This window comes from Taudactylus pleione, unplaced genomic scaffold (assembly GCF_031769625.1).
Source record: "Taudactylus pleione unplaced genomic scaffold, aTauple2 ptg000093l, whole genome shotgun sequence".
NCBI lineage: Eukaryota > Metazoa > Chordata > Amphibia > Anura > Myobatrachidae > Taudactylus > Taudactylus pleione.
The window spans coordinates 40,684,756-40,702,908 of record NW_028284495.1 but is presented as its reverse complement, the minus strand read 5'-3'; the positions used below and the strand labels follow the sequence as shown (position 1 = coordinate 40,702,908).

Here is an 18,153-nt window from a genome sequence, read left to right as displayed (position 1 = left end):
TGCAGGTATATAGGTTCTTTTTTTTTCTACATATAGTGGACTTGTCTGAAAATTGCATCTTTTGGGTAAGTAATGTGACCAATATTTGCATCATTTAGAATATGGGCCTCTCAATTGATATATGGACAAGCATACATATATATTGGAAGTTCAGATTATTAATGCAGCCAGATGCCTTATCGTCAGCCACTGGCAATGCTCTGGTGCTTCCTTCATGTATTTGGTCTTTAGAAAACATATATCCCCTTTTTTATCTGCCGTGTTGTGTTTGTAATTTAATGCTATGCTTTGTACCCAATAACACTGCATTACTAGACATTATGACATTTTTTGGGGGTTAAAAAAAAAAATAATAATCTGGGAAGGTTCTGTGTATTTGGGTAAATGTAGTTATTTTTTATATACTCCACCAATACTAAAACTGCTTTCTGCTTGCAAAACCATAAAATCTTGTTGTCTGATTCAATTAAGTAAGAGATACCTTTGCATTCAGTATGATTGCGGCCGGCGGTTCAAATCCTGACAGCGGCATCCCGGCATCACTGAAAATTCCAATCGTCCCCAGGTAAGTATTCTCTAACCTATTCTACACCCTAACCCTAACCTTTCTGGGGGGGTGCCTAACCCTAACCCCCCCTTCCCTGCCGCCTAAACCTAACCTCCTTGGGGGGGGTTGCCGAACCCTAAGTCCCCCCTGGGAACCCTAAACCTAACCCTCCCCCCTGCGCGGCTGTCCACCCCCGTCACCCGGCTTAGCTTCGATCAGTAAGCCTGGTGCCGTGCTCCCGGCATAGGGAAAATGACAGGTGTCGGGAAATCGACGCCTGTCATTTAACCCTTGCTGGGATTATACAGTCAGGAAGCCGGTGGTCGGGATTCCGTCCATCGGCTTCCCGACTGTTTCCAGATACCTTTGTAGCCTGCACAGTGTGCTTTTTTGCCCTTTTCCAGATGTCCCAAATGAAGGAGGCCTCTAACCTGACAAAATTAGTAAATCTATAGAAACTGCTAAACACCGGAAAAACGGCCACATTGACTTCTGTGAAATCTGTCACATTTCTACCTGATTTTATTGAATTGTCTATATCTGTAAGGGCCTGCACACACAGGGCCTGATTCAGAGCCGGACGCTATTTGCGCTCGCTCGTCCAGAAAAAGGGGCCGGCTATTTAAATTGAGCGCTCACTCTTTGCGGTCTGTTGACGCCTCTATGTCTGAGCGAGCGAACGAAACATGCACTCGCTATTTTGTAAAGACGCCCCCTGGCCGCTCGCATCCTACGTCATCTCCGCTATTTATTTGATTAATCGAGTACATCGAAAGGCATCTGAACTGCTCGCAGTGCTTGTGGTAGGTTTTTCCTACCGCAATCATGCGAACAGTTCAGGCTAAGAGACAACCAAATGACGTGGCCGATGACGCTGCTTTGTTAATTATGCACACCCTTAAAACGTCCGTTTTGACCGTTTGGCATGCCTGTGTTCGGATCTCCACTACCCGTTTTCAAGCACCTTCCCCTGTTACCACCCACAAACGCCTCATCCTGTCACTCAAATTAGCAGGCACTCGCTATTTGGCGAGCACTCGATTTCCGATCGCACTGACTGGTTGGCGCATGCGCATTACGACCCATACACATGCGCAGTTGTGCGAACATCGCTCGGAGCGAACGAGCGGCCACTTACGAGCGGCTCTGAATCAGGCCCACAGGTGTTGTAAAACAATTCTTGTTAAAGCCAAGATAAAACCTTGCAATTTGAAATATACTTTGAATGTCCTGATAATAGCGAGGACAAAGTCTACAGCCTAGTGTGCGTATAAGTAATGAGCACTATGCAGATATTTATTAGGGACCTGCACTTCACTCGGTTGCTGCTATGTAGTGATAGAATGGAGTCCCTAGAGAACCCCTACACAGATATAACAACTAGGGTATATCACTAAGCGCTACCACATAAGTAAGAGAAACAAAATATTAGATAGATATCACATATACCAATAAACAAGAATGCAATAAAACAAAGTTCACCCGACATGGTATATAAACTTTTCTACCTTCAGACCGATTTTCAGAAACAAGGATATCTTTCCAAGGTTCCAATCTTAGTCAATTCAACGTACTGGACACTTCTTAATCTCTTAATGTTGGGGATTCATATAATGACATGGAAGAGAGAAGAAAAGGGATCCAAAAATAGTGCAATACTATAAAGTTTTAATTCTGCACAATATATTCAAAATTCTCATACGTATGATACATTTATATGTGTGTATATAATGCAATATGATAAAAACTCCACCAATAAAAATAAGGTAATCAAGGCGTACCAAAAGGAAAATACACCTATACTCGCATGACTGAAGCTCACACTTTCCGGGACCAGAAATCTGCATGTGACTGTATCGTCATGCAACCAGGTAGGTATTTCCTCTGTCCCTAATGCAATATGTTATCCAGATATCCTTTTCACCAATGCGTTTCAACTCACATATAAGAGTCTTTTTCAAGGTGTTATAGAACTCCAGCATTAATATTTGTGAATGCTGCGGACTATGGGCCTGATTCAGCTTGGATCGCAGTTGCTAAAAACCTTTCCTGTGATTTATAAAGTTTTGTGTATATTCAGCAAACTACTGTAGTACGTTCAGCGCAGGCATATGCATCGCAGTGCGAGAAATAGCTATCGCGATCAGGACTGCGATTGCAGAGGCTAAGCAGACCCATGGCAGAGTGATTGACATAAATTATCCACTGCGATACCATACGCAGCCTAAGGCCTCATAGCGTGCGCCGCTGTTAGCAATTCCTGAGTAAGGTCAGGGCTCGTGCAAGTGTGCGTATGGGTCCAATGGTACTCAATTGTACAGATGGTTTAGCTATTCTGCTAAGCATTATGGATGTGCGTATAGTAAAGTGGGCATCCTTATATGGTTTCATTGCAATCACAGTGGTTTGGCTTGCTATCACAGTTGAACTGCGTGCGTACGCAGGATTGCGAACCATTAGTTGATAAGGCACTATATTGGAATTATTGAACTGTAACAAAGTAAAAAAGCTCTTGTCAGAAAGTATGTATGCAGTATCACATTAGTTTTGGACCATACAGACTATAATGCACTTATTAGTCTTTAACAATGTGCATTCACTGTGTAATATTAACATCTATGTATGAACCAATAATTTATAAAAAGAAAAGGAACAAATCCTAGTTATGAGTCATACTTCCTTTTATCTCTGTGTAATTTCCTGATAGATCTTCAGTATGTTCACCTATCCTATAGGAATTCAAATGTAAAAAATGTTGTGTTGTGTGGACCATGAATGGATCTCAGAAGTCCCTCCTGCTACCTCTTATTCTCCACCACTCCGCTATTTAGGCACCTAATTTACTAAAGTTAAACGTCCTGCTAATACTAGGATTTTTGAAACATATGCTGGATGTAATCAGTTAGTTCAAATGACCTCGTACACATTTGCAAGGGCATGTTATATCCTCCATTGACAGCCCTCCTCCATAGCCACTGGCTACCACAGCATGTCAGACCTAATTGTGTTGGGAAATCAGCCTTACATAAATGTCTTATAGAAAAGTAAAGTACTTGTCCCTGCAGTATGGAAGCAGAATGGGTCTTATGGAGGTGGGCATTTTTATCACACACACATAGCCCATCTGAAAACACTACAGAACAATGGGAGGCAGTTAACTTACCGCCGCCCGGAATACTGGGCGTCGGAATCCCGACGCTGGAAGTCCGACCTGGTACTAAAGATAGGCGTCTAAATCCTGACGACTATCTTTAGCCAGATGCCGAAATCCTGACAGCCGGTATCCCGAACAAAGGTAAGCGGGGACTGTTAGCCGCGGGGGAGGAGGGGGGGATGTTTTGTAATGGCAGGAACATATCCGGCGGCATTACATACCGATTCCCAGAACAATGGTGGTGCTTTAAATAGACTATTTAACTTCTGTTCAAAAAATGTAATAGGCTTTTTTGTACAGATATTTGTATTATTAAATGTATAATTCCATTAGATTAACTACATGTGAATGTATATATAATGTGGTTGGTATACATGTAACATTGCTGCCCTCTACATTTATTAAAGTACTAATGCAGAGGGTATGTTACTGGTGACTGTATGTTCATTATTCCCCTCAGGCATGGGACAATGATGTTGCCCGCTTTCAGTCTATGTTCAGACACCCTCCTCATACAGAGCTGATAGTTGTGGTGGGAAATCATGACATTGGATTTCATTATGAGTAAGTATTAACCTTCGCACACTGCTTACAGTACATTTCCGTAAGTTTTGATGTTGCAATGTGCCAGAGAGGTGAGGAAATCAGGAAATAAAAGTACATATAAAGCAAAGAACAGAAGAAACAAAACATAAAAAGGCTGTAAAAACAACCCAATTATACAATATAGACATGCACAATCAGTGTCGGACTGGGGCATGAAGGGGCCACCGGGGGAATGCAGTGGTGGGGGCCCATGCTTAAGGGGTGTGACCAGTCCTCAAAGTAAATGTTGATTTATGATAATGTACCAGATTGATAACAACAATGTATTGTAGTGAATACATCATAATCCTGGGAATATGTGCAGACTAAACCCTGACCTCTAGTGGATGGGGTGGGGCCCTCAGGCATTGGGGCCCACCGGGGATTTCCCCTCTACCCCTGTGTGCCAGTCCAACCCTGTGCACAATCCGTGTATAACAGTGTAGGAGCAACCACAGAGACACATACAATACAAGGAGAGAAATACAATAGCATTCGTAAACATAAGTAATAAAATGGGTGTGGTGTGCAGGCCGAGGTAAATATCATCTGCATCATTATCCATTTCTGATTGTATATGGATTCATTCTGCTCACTTTACTTTATTCATCAGCATTACATCTACAGTATGTTATGTTGAGCTGCACCCATCTATTTGGATCTCTTTTTTGTCATTTTTCCACGTGGAGTACAGCAAAAAGAATATTCCATTTGGATTTAGACAAACATTACTAGTAGTTTTTGAACTACAGTACGCTAAATGTGCGTTCAGGGATGATGTTTCACCAAGGCTGCTGTCAGGGATGATGTTTCACCCAGGCTGCTGTCAGGGATGATGTTTCACCCAGGCTGCTGTCAGGGATGATGTTTCACCCAGGCTGCTGTTTCTAGTTAAGATGATCCCATAGTGCATTAGAGCTGATGTAGTTGAAATCCTGGCTGTCGGGATGCTGGCTTTCAGAATGCTGGCGCAGTAATCCCAACAGCAGTCAGAATCTCGGCGTCAGCATCCCGACAGTAAGTAGTGGGCTTAGGGGGAGTGTTAGGGGTAGGGGCTAGAGCTAGGCAGTAGGGTTAGGGTTAAGCAATAGGGAGAAGCTTAGGGTTAGGCTGCGGGGAGAGAAGGTTAGGTTTATACTGGGGAGAGAGAGGGTTAGGGGTAGGTGTTGTTGTCCCAACCCTATCAGGATGCCGGCGTGGGCATTCTGACTGCCGGCAATCCCGTACTCAACCCCATTAGAGCTATTATCTCTTAAATAAATACCCTTACTAACTGATTAGTAAGCAGAAACCAGAGTATGGGAAACCTCCAAATGAAGTTTGCTTCATTATTTACTTCAACTGATCACAAAGCCTGATAATCTCACAAAAGAAGTGATCTTGTCAAGGAACAGGATCAATAGGAAAAGAAGTACACCCCCTGTACTTTTAGGTAATAGCGCAATAGTCACAGCATAAATTAAGGAGTAGTGGGCACCCCTGACTGTTCCTGTGCTTTAACGCAAACCATGGCCATTGGCTGATAGATATGACTATTGTAGTCATTTATGAACAATGGTTCCAAAACAATACAACACAAATTTGATATGATTGGTAAAGAGAAAATGGTGAGGGACATGACTGCTAATTCCCCACACTGCTATGCCTTTATGTGATTATGAGTATTTGTTTCTTTCCCCTAACAGAATGACGGTGCACAAAGTAAATAGATTTGAGAAGCTGTTTAATGTCACTTCTGGGAAGGTAGTGTCTCGAAAAGGAATAAAGTAAGTAGATTGCTTAAATGAAGTGCTGCAAGGATTCTATGTCTCTGAACACTAACATCAGTGTGCCACTTGTAGTACCCTAATAACTAGTAAATCACTGTAGATGTACAGATGTGTCCTTGGTCATCTAGCCTCAATACGCCATGCAGCACAATATGCCTGGCATGAGTGAACTGCCAGGTCCTGTGCAACTCTGCTAGCGTCGGTCGGCTTTTTTTTTCTATTTACAGACTCGGGTGCACACAGATATACAAGTGTTGCATATCAAATGAATCAGCACTGTCTCCTGGTGCATCCTAGTTGCAAAAAAAGCTGTCTGACACTTGCAGAATCTCTGCGAGACCAGGCACGCTGAGAGGGGCTGTTTGGCGTGACTGCAACAAAGACGAGTGAGGACACATCTGTATTGTCACTTTGACTGGATACAGAATGTTAATGAGTAGAGGAGGTTATAAGTAAAGACATTACTCACATTAGTAACAAGGCTAGATAGAGAAGAAACATTTGGAAGATTGAGAAGTGTAGCCTACTCTAAAAAAATCATAAGAGACCTCAACCCATTTTTCTTCTACATGCCATAGGGGACACAGGCATAGACCATGAGTACAGGCTGGAGTAGAGGAGTCCGGGCACCAGCTAGTAAAGCTTTTTCTCTCAGCAGCTCCTGCTTCTCCTCCCCTATATCCTGCCCCCAGCTCCAGGTAGGCATTTTAGTTTGGTGCCCTGCAGGAGCAAATACTGTTTCTAGAGACTGCTTTAAGCAGTCTAAGCTTTTTCTTTTACTTTATTTATTTTTTTATATATTTGAGTGGGCAGCGCTAGGCATCATGTAGGATGCCCACACTGCCGCTCCATGGACCCCCTGCACTGGTTGCTGTAGTACTGGTGAGTGGGTCAGTGACTTCGGCTGGTCCTTAGCACACACCAGGGACCCACAGCCGGACGCCGAGGGGAACACAGGCGGTGGTCACACAGGTAAGAGCGGCTCCCTGCTTGCAGCGGCTGTCACCGCCGGTGTGGGAGACCACTGGCGGTGCTGACAGCGGTCGGCCAGGCCGCCAGATGCCTCCGCTAGACCACCAGGGCACAGACAATGGGGCACTTCATTAGAAGCAGCCATTACCATAGGGGATTTGGTTCGGCAATGGGGAGGTAGGCTCTCCCAATAAGCTCCTCCTCCGATCCTTTGGCGTGTTCCCTCAGTGAAGGCAGCCGGCCATAGGGACACTGGGCCTGATTCAAACTCTGATGCTATTTGCGTCCGTCCGCTCGCTGGCTAAAAGGGGCCGGCTATTTAAATCATGTGCTCGCACTGCGTCGCGTAAAGCCGCCCACTAAGTAATAGTGAGCGGCTGCACTATGAGCTCGCACCTGTATAAAGACACCCATTTGCCACTCGCAACACACGTCATCTCCGGCAGTTATAGGATTAATCGGGAACATTGAGAGCCATCGGAGCTGCTCACAGTGCTTTTGGTAGCCTTTTCCCACCACAACATTGCGAGCAGTTCTGGCTAAAATATAACCCAGTCACGTGTGTAATGACGCTACTTTGCTAATTATGCACACCCATTAAACGCCGTTCTGACGGTCAGGCACGCCTGCGTTCGCACATCCACACCTCAGTTTTCAAGCACCTTCCCCTGTTACCACCCACAAATGGCACTGTCTGTCAATCAAATAGCGGCCCGACTGTGGGCTACGGGCGAGCACTTTCCCATCGCAATGACTGGTTCGCGCACGCGCACTGCGACTCATACGCATGCGCAGATTGCAAAAAATCGCTCAATGCGAGCGAGTGCAACATAGCGTCCGGGTCTGAATCCGGCCCACTGAGCGGCCATTTTAACCTTTGCCTGCTTCAGTTAATCTCCAGAGCACAGTAATGGGCTAATGTCTCCCTGTTTACCTCCTGCTCTGAGGTCAGGTTATACACTAAGGGCCCGATTCAGGCCCGGACACAACGCGGCGGTCGATTTTCGCATTCTGCACATGCGTATAAGCCGCATTGCGCGTGCGCAAGCCAGTCTTCCCAATCGGGAATCGGGCGCTCGAAGTATACAGACTGAGCGCTAATTTGAGTGACCGTGCCGTTTGTGGGTGGTGTCGGGAAGGTCTATGAAAACGGGGGTGTGGATGTGTGAACGCTGGCGTGCCTGTGTGTCCTAACAGCGTTTCATGGGCATACATAATTAGCATGGAGGCTTCATTGTTCATGTCACCTGGTTGTATTTCAGCCCTCAGTGATCGCAGTGCTTGCGGCAGGGTAGGGTCTACCTCAAGGGCTACGAGCAGCTCCGATGGCTCTCGATGTTACTGATATTGCATACACTTTCTGGAGATGACGTGTGGTGCAAAAGAAAAGGGGGCGTCTTTAGACTGGCATGCGTTCGCTCTGCCGTTGCTCTCTTAAGACATAGAGGGTGTCCTTAAGCCTTGCCGTGCTATTGCGGAATTTGCATACCCTTCCCCTGATGGCTGCAAAAGCGCGCTGTGTTGCGTCCGGGTCTGAATCGCCCCCTAAGTATCTTTCTGACGAGTGGAGTTTGGATTGTAGAGCATTAACTGCCTATTGTTACTGCATTGAATGTTTCTGTGTGCATGTAATTGTGTTTAGAAGTACAGTTTATTTCCACTTGTTCTCTAATTTCTTTCTGTCTACCTTCATTCTATCTGACATAGCTTAGAGCGGTTTTGTAAATCCTCTTCTGTAAAGCACTAGTTATTATGGTGAGGTCATATTCATTGCACCTCCCCTTTTATTGCACACAGTAGTTTACCTAGCTGCTCTGGATTTCGGTACAATGTCTTCCAAGGGCAAGGTACCCAGGGATGGGGTGCTTTAGTGTTGCGTAACTGCAGGACTTGTGCCACTGTACATTCTCCTCAGGCTCCGGACCATGCTGTGCTCTGTGTTTTGCAGATTCGCATTAAGAGGGTCAGTCGGCCTTGACTTCCAACTGGCACCAGCTTGGGCTACCTCTCTCTCACAGGTAATGTTGCAGTTGGCTAAGAGACTGGCAACCCCAGGGCCCGCTCTCCCTTCTAGTATCCCTACAGGGGCCCAGCTGCCCCCAGTTGTACCTTCTCAATGTACCTTACAGCCTACTGCTTAGACCTCTTATACAGCAGGTAGATGTAGCAGCCCTGATTAAGGCGGTTAAAGCTGTCCTCCGCATCAAAGATGCTGAGCAGGCTCATAAGGCTAGCACTCCCCTCTTCAAGCGTTAGAAAAAGTTTTCTAGCAGTTTTCTAGGTGCCACCCATTTTCTAAGTGCATTGCCTCCTTCTGTCCTCTACCTGCTGTGGACCAGGCAAAATGGTAGTCTCCTCTTTAGGCGGAAGCTCACATTTTCCAACTAGTCAAGAACACTACCCTTCTTATTCCAAATACAGCATCCCTTAAGGATCCGGCTGATAGGATGTTGGACTCTCCCTCAAAGGGAATTATACTCATGCAGTTGCTATCGCACGTCTAGCCCTGGCTTCCGCTTAGGTGGCTAAAGCCATCAGAGGTTGGAGAGACGCCCTTCAGGATGATGTTAGTGGAGCATTTCAGAAGGCGACCTCTTATCTAGGAGAGGCAGCAATAGATACTGGTGTCCTAACCTCCAAGATGTCAGCATTCTCAGTGGCTGCTAGTCGAGCACTCTGGCTTTGTCCTGGCGCGCTGATTCAGACTGTAAGAAGGCCCTAGAGGCTCGTATTCAGGAGGCATTCTCTGGGGTCCCGATGTGAACAAAACTGTAGCCATGATGGTGGTATCCAAGATGGTCTTCCTCCATTCTGTGGCAGCCCATATGTTGCGAACTTCTAATTTTTGCTCCTTTTGTCCGCAGGGAAATGACAAGGGTTACTCTTCTAAGGGTTCCAAACAGCCCTGGTCTACCAGTTGTCCTACCGCTAAGCCTACTGACAAGCCTGTTGCTTGACGGGGTGGGCCCCCACTTGGTGGGGTCCCAGTGTGGGAGGCCAACTTCTGCTGATCTCTGTCGCCTGGATGTCAACCACGTTGGACGCCTGGGTATGAGGTGTTGTCTCCCTGGGCTTTCGGAAGTGATATCCGAACCAGTTTTTTTCCACAGGCTTTCCGGTGGATCCAGACAAAGCAGAAACACTGAGGGAGTCTATTCACTCCCTGCTGGCCTCTGGAGCACTTGTTCAAGTTCCCCGATCTCAGAGAGGCAAGGGCTTTTATGCCAACCTCTTCTTGGTTCAGAAGGCGACGGTTCTTTCTAGCCAATCCTCAAAATGGAGTCTTTACGTTACATCATTCTTGCACTGGATCTGGGGGATTTCAGGGCCTCCTGGGATTTTCAGGATGCCTATTTGCATGTTCTGGCTCTGTCACCAGAGCTTCCTAAGACTTGCGGTCCAGAAGATGCATTTCTAATTTCGGGCATTGCCATTTGGTCTTTCCATGGCCCCTCTGGTCTTCACAAAAGTCATGGTGGTCATGGCAGCTTATTTATTCCACAAAGGTATCAGGATTTCTACCTTCTCTAGATGACCTTCTGATCCTCGCCTGGTCTCCGGACGTTCTCTGAACACATCAGTCTCTTGATAGATCTACTGCAGTCCCGCGGAGGGATCATGAATTGAAAGAAATCCTCATTGACTCCATCGCAGGAGATGCTTGCTGAATTCCAGGGTTCAGTAGGTCTTCCTGCCGCCAGAAAAGCTTTGGGACCTTCAGGCCAAGATTTGCAAGTTCTTCAGTCATCACTGAGTTTCAATACACCCTTACATGCAGATCCTGGGCTCTACACAGTGAAGTATGCCCAGTTTCACTCATGGCCTTCAGATGGAGGTTCTGTCCTGGTTGAACAGGTCCCACCTGCAACTCACGATACAAGCAATCAAGCACTCATCCTCTTCCAGGAGGTTCGGCTCTTTTGGTCCAGGCATCTAACATAAATAAGGGCCGCCCCCTTTGGGGTTCAGCACAGGGTCCTGCTCGCCACTGACCGAAGTCTTGGCAGGTCGGGGGCAGTAACCTGTCAACAACCTTCCAGGGTCGGTGTACGGCTTTCGAGAGGCAGCCACCGATCAAAATTCTGGAACTCTTGAGTAATCTTCAAAGCCTGGTTTGGGTGCTTTTCCACCATCGTACATGTACAATCAGTCAACGTGACTGCTATTGCCTACATGGCGGTTTATGCAGTCCCGGCGTCATGAAGGAGGTGAGTTGAATTCTCATCTGGGTGGAGTGTCATCTTCCGGCTCTATCTGCAGTCTTCATCCCAGGAGTCTGGAATTGGGAAGTGGACTTCTTCAGCCACCAGGACATCCACTCAGGCGAATGGGTGCTTCATCCAGACGCCTTTCGGCTTCTAGTTCTTTACTGGGGGTTGCCGGACATTGACTTAATGGCATCTTGGCGCATGCTACCAAAGTACTGCTCCTGCACCAGGGATCTGGGAGCCTTTCGGGTGGACGCTTAGGCGGTCTGGTGGGAGTTCAATCCCTTGTATGTCTTCCCTCCACTCTCATGGATACCAAGGGTCCACCGAAAATTGCAAAGGGAGGGCGGCATGGTAATCATGGTTGCCCTCTATTGCCCAAGGCAAACTTGATATGCAGATCTCCTCAGCCTCTGTTGGATCTTCTGTCTCAGGGCCCATGCATCCATCTGGAACTGGCCTGTCTCGAGTCTTGATCGCTAAAGGGTTCTCCAGGTCGGTCATTCGTACTATGCTGTATGTGCTCCTCTGCAAGAATTTATCATCGCTTGCTGTTCTGACAGGAATTGTAACCTCAAGAGTGTTTCGTCTCACTCGGGTTCTCCCCTTTCTATAGGTGGGTCTGGATTTGGGCTTCCACCTCTTTTCTTGAAAGTGCAGGTTTCCGTGCTTTCTGTCTTCTTTAAGAGACAGCTTGCTCTGGTGCCTGACATAAGGACTTTCCTTCAGGGTGTTCTCCCGGTACAGTGTTATTTCCTCCGGCTCCTTGGATTTTGTCTGTGGTTCTTCGGGCTCTTCAGTCATCGCCGTTTCAGCCTTTGGATTCTGTAGACATTTGTTGGCTTTCGTGGACGACCGTCTTCCTACTGGCTTTTGTGTCGGCCTGGTGAGTGTCAGGCTTGGGCGCGTTGTCCTGTCGCTCCCCGTTCCTGGTCTTTCACTTAGACCAGCCATTCTTTGGACTTGCTTGGGCTACTTTCCTACGGTAGTTTCTCGGTTTCATATCAACCCGGAAGTAGTGGTCTCTGCTTTTCATGCACCTGATGGTTCCCCGGAGGAGGTCTCTTTGGATGATGTTAGGGCCCTTCAGCTCTATGTGGATAGGATCCAGGTTCTCCGTAAGGCGGATTCCCTCTTGGCCCTCTAAGATTTCCTCAACCAGGGCTGGCCAAAATGGAGTTTGGCCAGATGGCTCTCCGTCTTGCTTCTGCTGTGGAGGACCTTTCTGTCCCATCTGTGGTGAAGGCTCTTTCCACCAAATTGGTGGGTACTTTTTGGGCTGCTCACTGGGGTGCCTCGTCTGAGCAACTTGAATAGGGCGACCCCATTGGTCCTCTGCCCATATGTTCCTCAAGTTCTATTAATTTGACACCTTTGCTACCGCGACTTTTGGCCGAAGGATTCTAAGCGCAGCTTCGGCATGTCCCCTCATGGTCTATGCCTGTGACATGTAGAAGAAAAGGAGATTTATGTTCTTACCTGGTTAAATCCTTTTCTTCAGAATCCATAGAGTACACAGGATGCCCACCCCTGAGGCACCTGGCTTGCAGAGTTTTTACTCTGCTTCCAATCCTTCTTTTAGCGTTTCTGAGTGTTTGGACCTGTGTGTGTTTGTGTGTGTGTCGGTCTTCCTTCTCCTCTTTCTCGCTCCTGCCATGGGTTTGCTAACTTAACTCTACTGGCTGGGGGCGGGCTATAGGGGACGAAGACCCGGGCTGCTGGGAGAAAAAGCTTAACAAGTTGCTGCCTGGACTCCCCTACTCCAGCCTATACCCCTGATCTATGCCTAACAAGGTAATAACATAAATCTCCTTTTTGTTTAGTTTTAAATCCTTAGTTGAAAAAATTATTTTTAAAACTGTTTTGCCTGTATATTCCACTGTGAAACAAAGAATTGTCTCTTTTAAAACAATAATCATAGAGGGGCTACATCAGAGGTACACGCTAAGTGCACACAATGCCGATATTCAAGTAGTTGAGCAATTATTTGCTACTGTGCATGTGCAAAATATGGTGCATGCGTTACCCTGAGTGTGTTTGTGTATATGTATTCCATAATTGCAGTAAGCAGTATGCACTCACCAGGACTTCTCTTTTGTAGTTTCAAAAATAAAACATTAAATTGTAAAACCAAAAAGAACACTGCGCTTGGTCACTTGCTATATATAAAAACGTCAACACAGAGTAAGTGAAAACATGGACTGCATATAGAAACCATGAACAGTGAATTTTTTGAGAAGCAAATACTTTTACTATTAGGATTCAGATAGAAATATATAAAATGTACTACCAATGTTCACAATTCACAGTACAATACATACATCAGAAAATAAAAATAATAAAAGTAAAACACAATTAAGTTGGTGATAGAAAACGGTCTTCTGAAATGTAAAAAAATAGTTCTTATATGTTGCGTCTGTGTTCTCTAAAGCGTGATTTTAGTGTTGAGTTGTTCTTCCCACGTATTGCATTGAACATGGGCTCTCTAATACATAAAGTGGAGTCACAGTTAATGAACTGTTTTATCTGGAAGGTTTTACCATTAACTGTAGATGCATATGTGTTTCCTGGTGGTTTGGGGGGTAACCATGGTATTAATTTGGGACTAAACTTATGCTGCCCATCCACTAGCAGACTTGTCCCTGATAGATGAAAGATCAAAAGATCTTCACAAATCGTTCATCAATTCCTGATGATCGTTTGCACAAAACAACCAACGACCATAGACCAACGATTTTGAAAGCAGTTGTTAATAAAAGTGGGCTGAAATAGTTATTTAAATCTATATGTGTTTATATGTTGGTCATTCCGGTGATTAAAATGTGGACCGATGCATGAACGATTGCACAATAACGATGTCCAATAACGACTAATTGACGGGCAAAACAGGACGACGCACACGCCCGGCGGGATCGTGCATCGCTGGTCATTTAGGACATTTTACTGCCCGATTTGCGGACAATTTCCAAGCGATTGAGCGATTACGACGGTCGTTATTGCTCAGTCGCTAGGTTTAATCGCCTAGTGGATGGGCAGCATTAGGTGCAGTCTTCAGTTCGCTTGGAGCCAATATATGTTTTCGATTTATGTTTTTATTGAAGGTGATGACGGGCTTGTTGTGTAAACATGAATTTGGCATAGTATCTTGTTTAAGGATTTCATAGCTGTTCTGAATGATCTTTTTGATTCTGTTAGATTTGGTAGATTAGATTTTGAGATAAAAGCAATTTTATCTTTTGGGGTGGGATTTTTTAAGTCCGGAGAATACATTTTTTTGGTGGTTATCTAGTTTACTTATCTTTTTATTCCTTATTTTGTCCCCGCTTTTATTCTCAATATTTATTGTACCAGGACTCACCCCATATAGGTGGTACGATTAATCTAAGACTGCTGCTATTAGTTGTTATGTGGAGACATTTATATTTTGTGCAAATACATCTGAAAGCACATTTGGAAATCCATTTTGGAAGCTATCCAACATCCATTCGCAATTGGAGATCCACATACAGTGCTTATTAGCACATATAAGAACTTAATATTTTTTTATATTTCAGAAGACCGTTTTCTATCACCAACTTAATTGTGTTTTACTTAAATAATTTTTATTTTCTGATGTATGTATTGTACTGTGAATTGTATAACATTGGTAGTACCTATTTTTGGCACATTTTTATATATTTGTATCTGAATCCTAATAGTATAAGTATTTGCTTTTCAAAAAATTCACTGTTCATGGTTTCTATATGCAGTCCATGTTTTCACTTACTCTGTTTGTTGACATTTTTATATATAGCAAGTGACCAAGCGGAGTGTATGTCCTTTTTTTCTTGTACAATTTACTGTTTTTGAAGTTTTGCACTGAACTTTTTACACTAGCTGCTAGTTTCTTTGGCTATTCTTAATTAATTAATTGATTAAATAAGCGAATGGAGTTTTTGGTAGAAATTCTAGCTCCTGTGGTGTCAAAAATAACACATTATTCACATCATGGATTCAGTTTCTTAGTCAACGTTTCGACTGCATCAACGCAGCCTTCCTCTGAACATCACCAGTGAGCATAAGACGCCCATACAGGTATATGTCTTATGCTCACTGGTGGTGTCCTATTGTTTGTGTCAAATGGATTGTTTTCGGGACAGTTAGTTTACATATGCTTTTAAAAATACTCTACCTAGTATTTACCAATTGTGGGCAAACGTGGATTTAAACCAGTTATGCTCGGGGATAGGCCACACACCCCTGACAAAGTCCGTGGTGACGAAACGCATTGGCCGTGGTTTCTGAAGGACGCAGACATGCTGACGTTGAGTGCTGGGTTCCTGCTAGTCTATAACCAGGAAGTGTCTCCGCGACATTCGCTGTTTGTGGAGCCAGCGTGATCTGGCATTGGGTGCCGTCCGGGTGACCCGGGGAGGGATCCTGAGGCCGATTGTTTGCTACTTCAATGTACATGAGCATATGTGCAGTAAAGGTTGCGAGGTGCGCCTTCCATCTTTTTCTTTTGCATATCTTCAAATCTCTGACCCGTGGTGGGGTCCGGTGGAATTGGCTGGCTCAGCATTGAATATTGAATATTGGAATCGGCAAAATAATTGTTTTTAAAACATTGCTGGGACTTGTTGTGCACATATCTGTTTTCACAAACACACATATATATGATATATACCATGTTTGTTTGTATATATATATATATCTATATATATATATATATATATATATATATATATATATATATATATAAAAAATATAGACAGTACATCAATAACTATGACATAATGTCATGAGTCTAAATGTGTTTTCCAGAAGATAAGTTTTGTTTTAAAATCCCCCCTGAGTGCTACATATTATATATATATATATACACATATACACACACACAGTCAGGTCCATAAATATAAATGAAACAAACAAGATGTGATTTACCTGCAGACTTTCAGATTTAATTTGAGGGTAATTACATCCAAATCAGGTGAATGGTGTAGGAATTACAGCGGTTTCTATATATATATATATATATATATATATATATATATATATATATACACACAGTCAGGTCCATAAATATAAATGAAACAAACAAGATGTGATTTACCTGCAGACTTTCAGATTTAATTTGAGGGTAATTACATCCAAATCAGGTGAATGGTGTAGGAATTACAGCGGTTTCTATATGTGCCTCCCACTTTTTAAGGGGCCAAAAGTAATGGGACAAACTAAACAATCCTAAATCTAACTTTCACTTTTTAATACTTTGTTGCAAATCCTTTGCAGGCAATTACAGCATGAAGTTTGGAACGCATAGACATCACCAGACGCTGAGTTTCATCCCTGGTGATGCTCTGCCAGGCCTCTACTGCAAATGTCTTCAGTTCTTGATTTGGCCAACTGTTGTGAAGGGGTTTTTCTTCACCAGGGAAATAATTATTTTGTCATCTACCACAGTTGTTTTCCATGGTCTTACGGGTCTTTTGGTGTTGCTGAGCTCTACGGTGCGTTCTTTCTTTTAAAGAATGTTCCAAACAGTTGATTTGGCCACACCTAATGTTTTTGCTATCTCTCTGATGGGTTTGTTTTGATTTTTCAGCCTAATGATGGCTTGCTTCACTGATAGTGACAGCTCTTTGCATCTCATATTGAGAGTTGACAGCAACTGATTCCAAATGCAAATGTCACACCTAGAATCAACTCCAGACCTTTTACCTGCTTAATTGATAATGAAATAACGAGGGAATAGGCCACACCTGTCCATGAAATAGCTTTTGAGTTGATAGTCCCATTACTTTTGGCCCCTTAAAAAGTGGGAGGCCCATATTGAAACTGTTGTAATTCCCACACTGTTCACCCGATTTGGATGTAATTACCCTCAAATTAAATCTGAAAGTCTGCAGTTAAAGCACATCTTGTTTGTTTCATCTCAAAGCCATTGTGGTGGTGAATAGAGGCCAAAATCTGAAAATTCTGTCAATGTCCCAATATTTATGGACCTGACTGTATGTATATATATATATATATATATATATATATATATATAATTCTTGATCAATTACTCGCCTCTTTGTCTCTCCTTTCAGCTTCGTGTTAGTAAACAGTGTAGCCCTGGAGGGCGATGGCTGCGTTATTTGCAAAGCTGCAGAGGATCAAATCGTTAAGGTTTCTCATCGCCTTAATTGCTCCCGGATGGTGAGATTTATTAAGTTTCTCATGCAAAAGAAACTGAAGATAAGAGTGTAATATCCATTTATGCTTAAATATTTAATTCAGACCTTAAACACTGTTATGCCACCGCCATAGTAAGAGGTGATGTTGCCTTATAGAGTAGTGTGTATCCGATCACAATGAAAATGTAAAGGAGCATCATTGGCCATTCTGGTAAAAAGTTACAATATAGTGTTAATGTCCTGTGTGTGTAACAAACTTCCAACCTCATTAACAGGTGCCAGTGATGTCATAAGTGATTTGATCGCAAAGCTCAAATTTCTTGACATCCATTGCCAAAATGGACACTTAAGCTGGCCACAGACATAGCGATGTGCTCACGATCAGCCGATGTGTACGATTTCCCTTGAAACTCTCCCCGCCAGCTCAGCACACTATCTCCACACGATCTGCACACAATTTGGTGTCCAATCTTCTTACGATCTCTCCTGCATCCAGACTTTCACAGTGCATTGTGTCCTAGATTGTGAGATCTGCCCTACTGCACGGCAGATGTGACGATGCGATGTGCGACCAGCGGGGATTCGCATCGTGATCGTGAGTGGGGAACTCACGATTTACTCTCAATTTGGCCATATTTTACACGATCTGTCGTTCCAATGTGTCGGAATCGGCCAGATCAGATAAATATCGCTATGTGTGTGGCCAGCATTACTCTGTGAATTAATACTTAAGCAGAGCCTATGTGGTCAGCTTAAGAGG

General features: G+C 44.2%; 1 protein-coding gene across 4 annotated transcripts in view; it reads left to right on the top strand.

Moving 5' to 3' along the window:
• Positions 1-18,153, top strand: part of MPPE1 (metallophosphoesterase 1) — a 66,824-nt gene that overhangs the window by 17,897 nt on the left and 30,774 nt on the right. For all 4 annotated transcript variants that reach the window (XM_088469706.1, XM_088469704.1, XM_088469705.1 and 1 more), the window contains 3 exons: positions 4,162-4,265; positions 5,972-6,052; positions 17,307-17,415. In XM_088469706.1, coding sequence (XP_088325832.1) covers positions 4,162-4,265; positions 5,972-6,052; positions 17,307-17,415 — 294 coding nt within the window. The remainder of the gene's footprint in view (positions 1-4,161; positions 4,266-5,971; positions 6,053-17,306; positions 17,416-18,153) is intronic.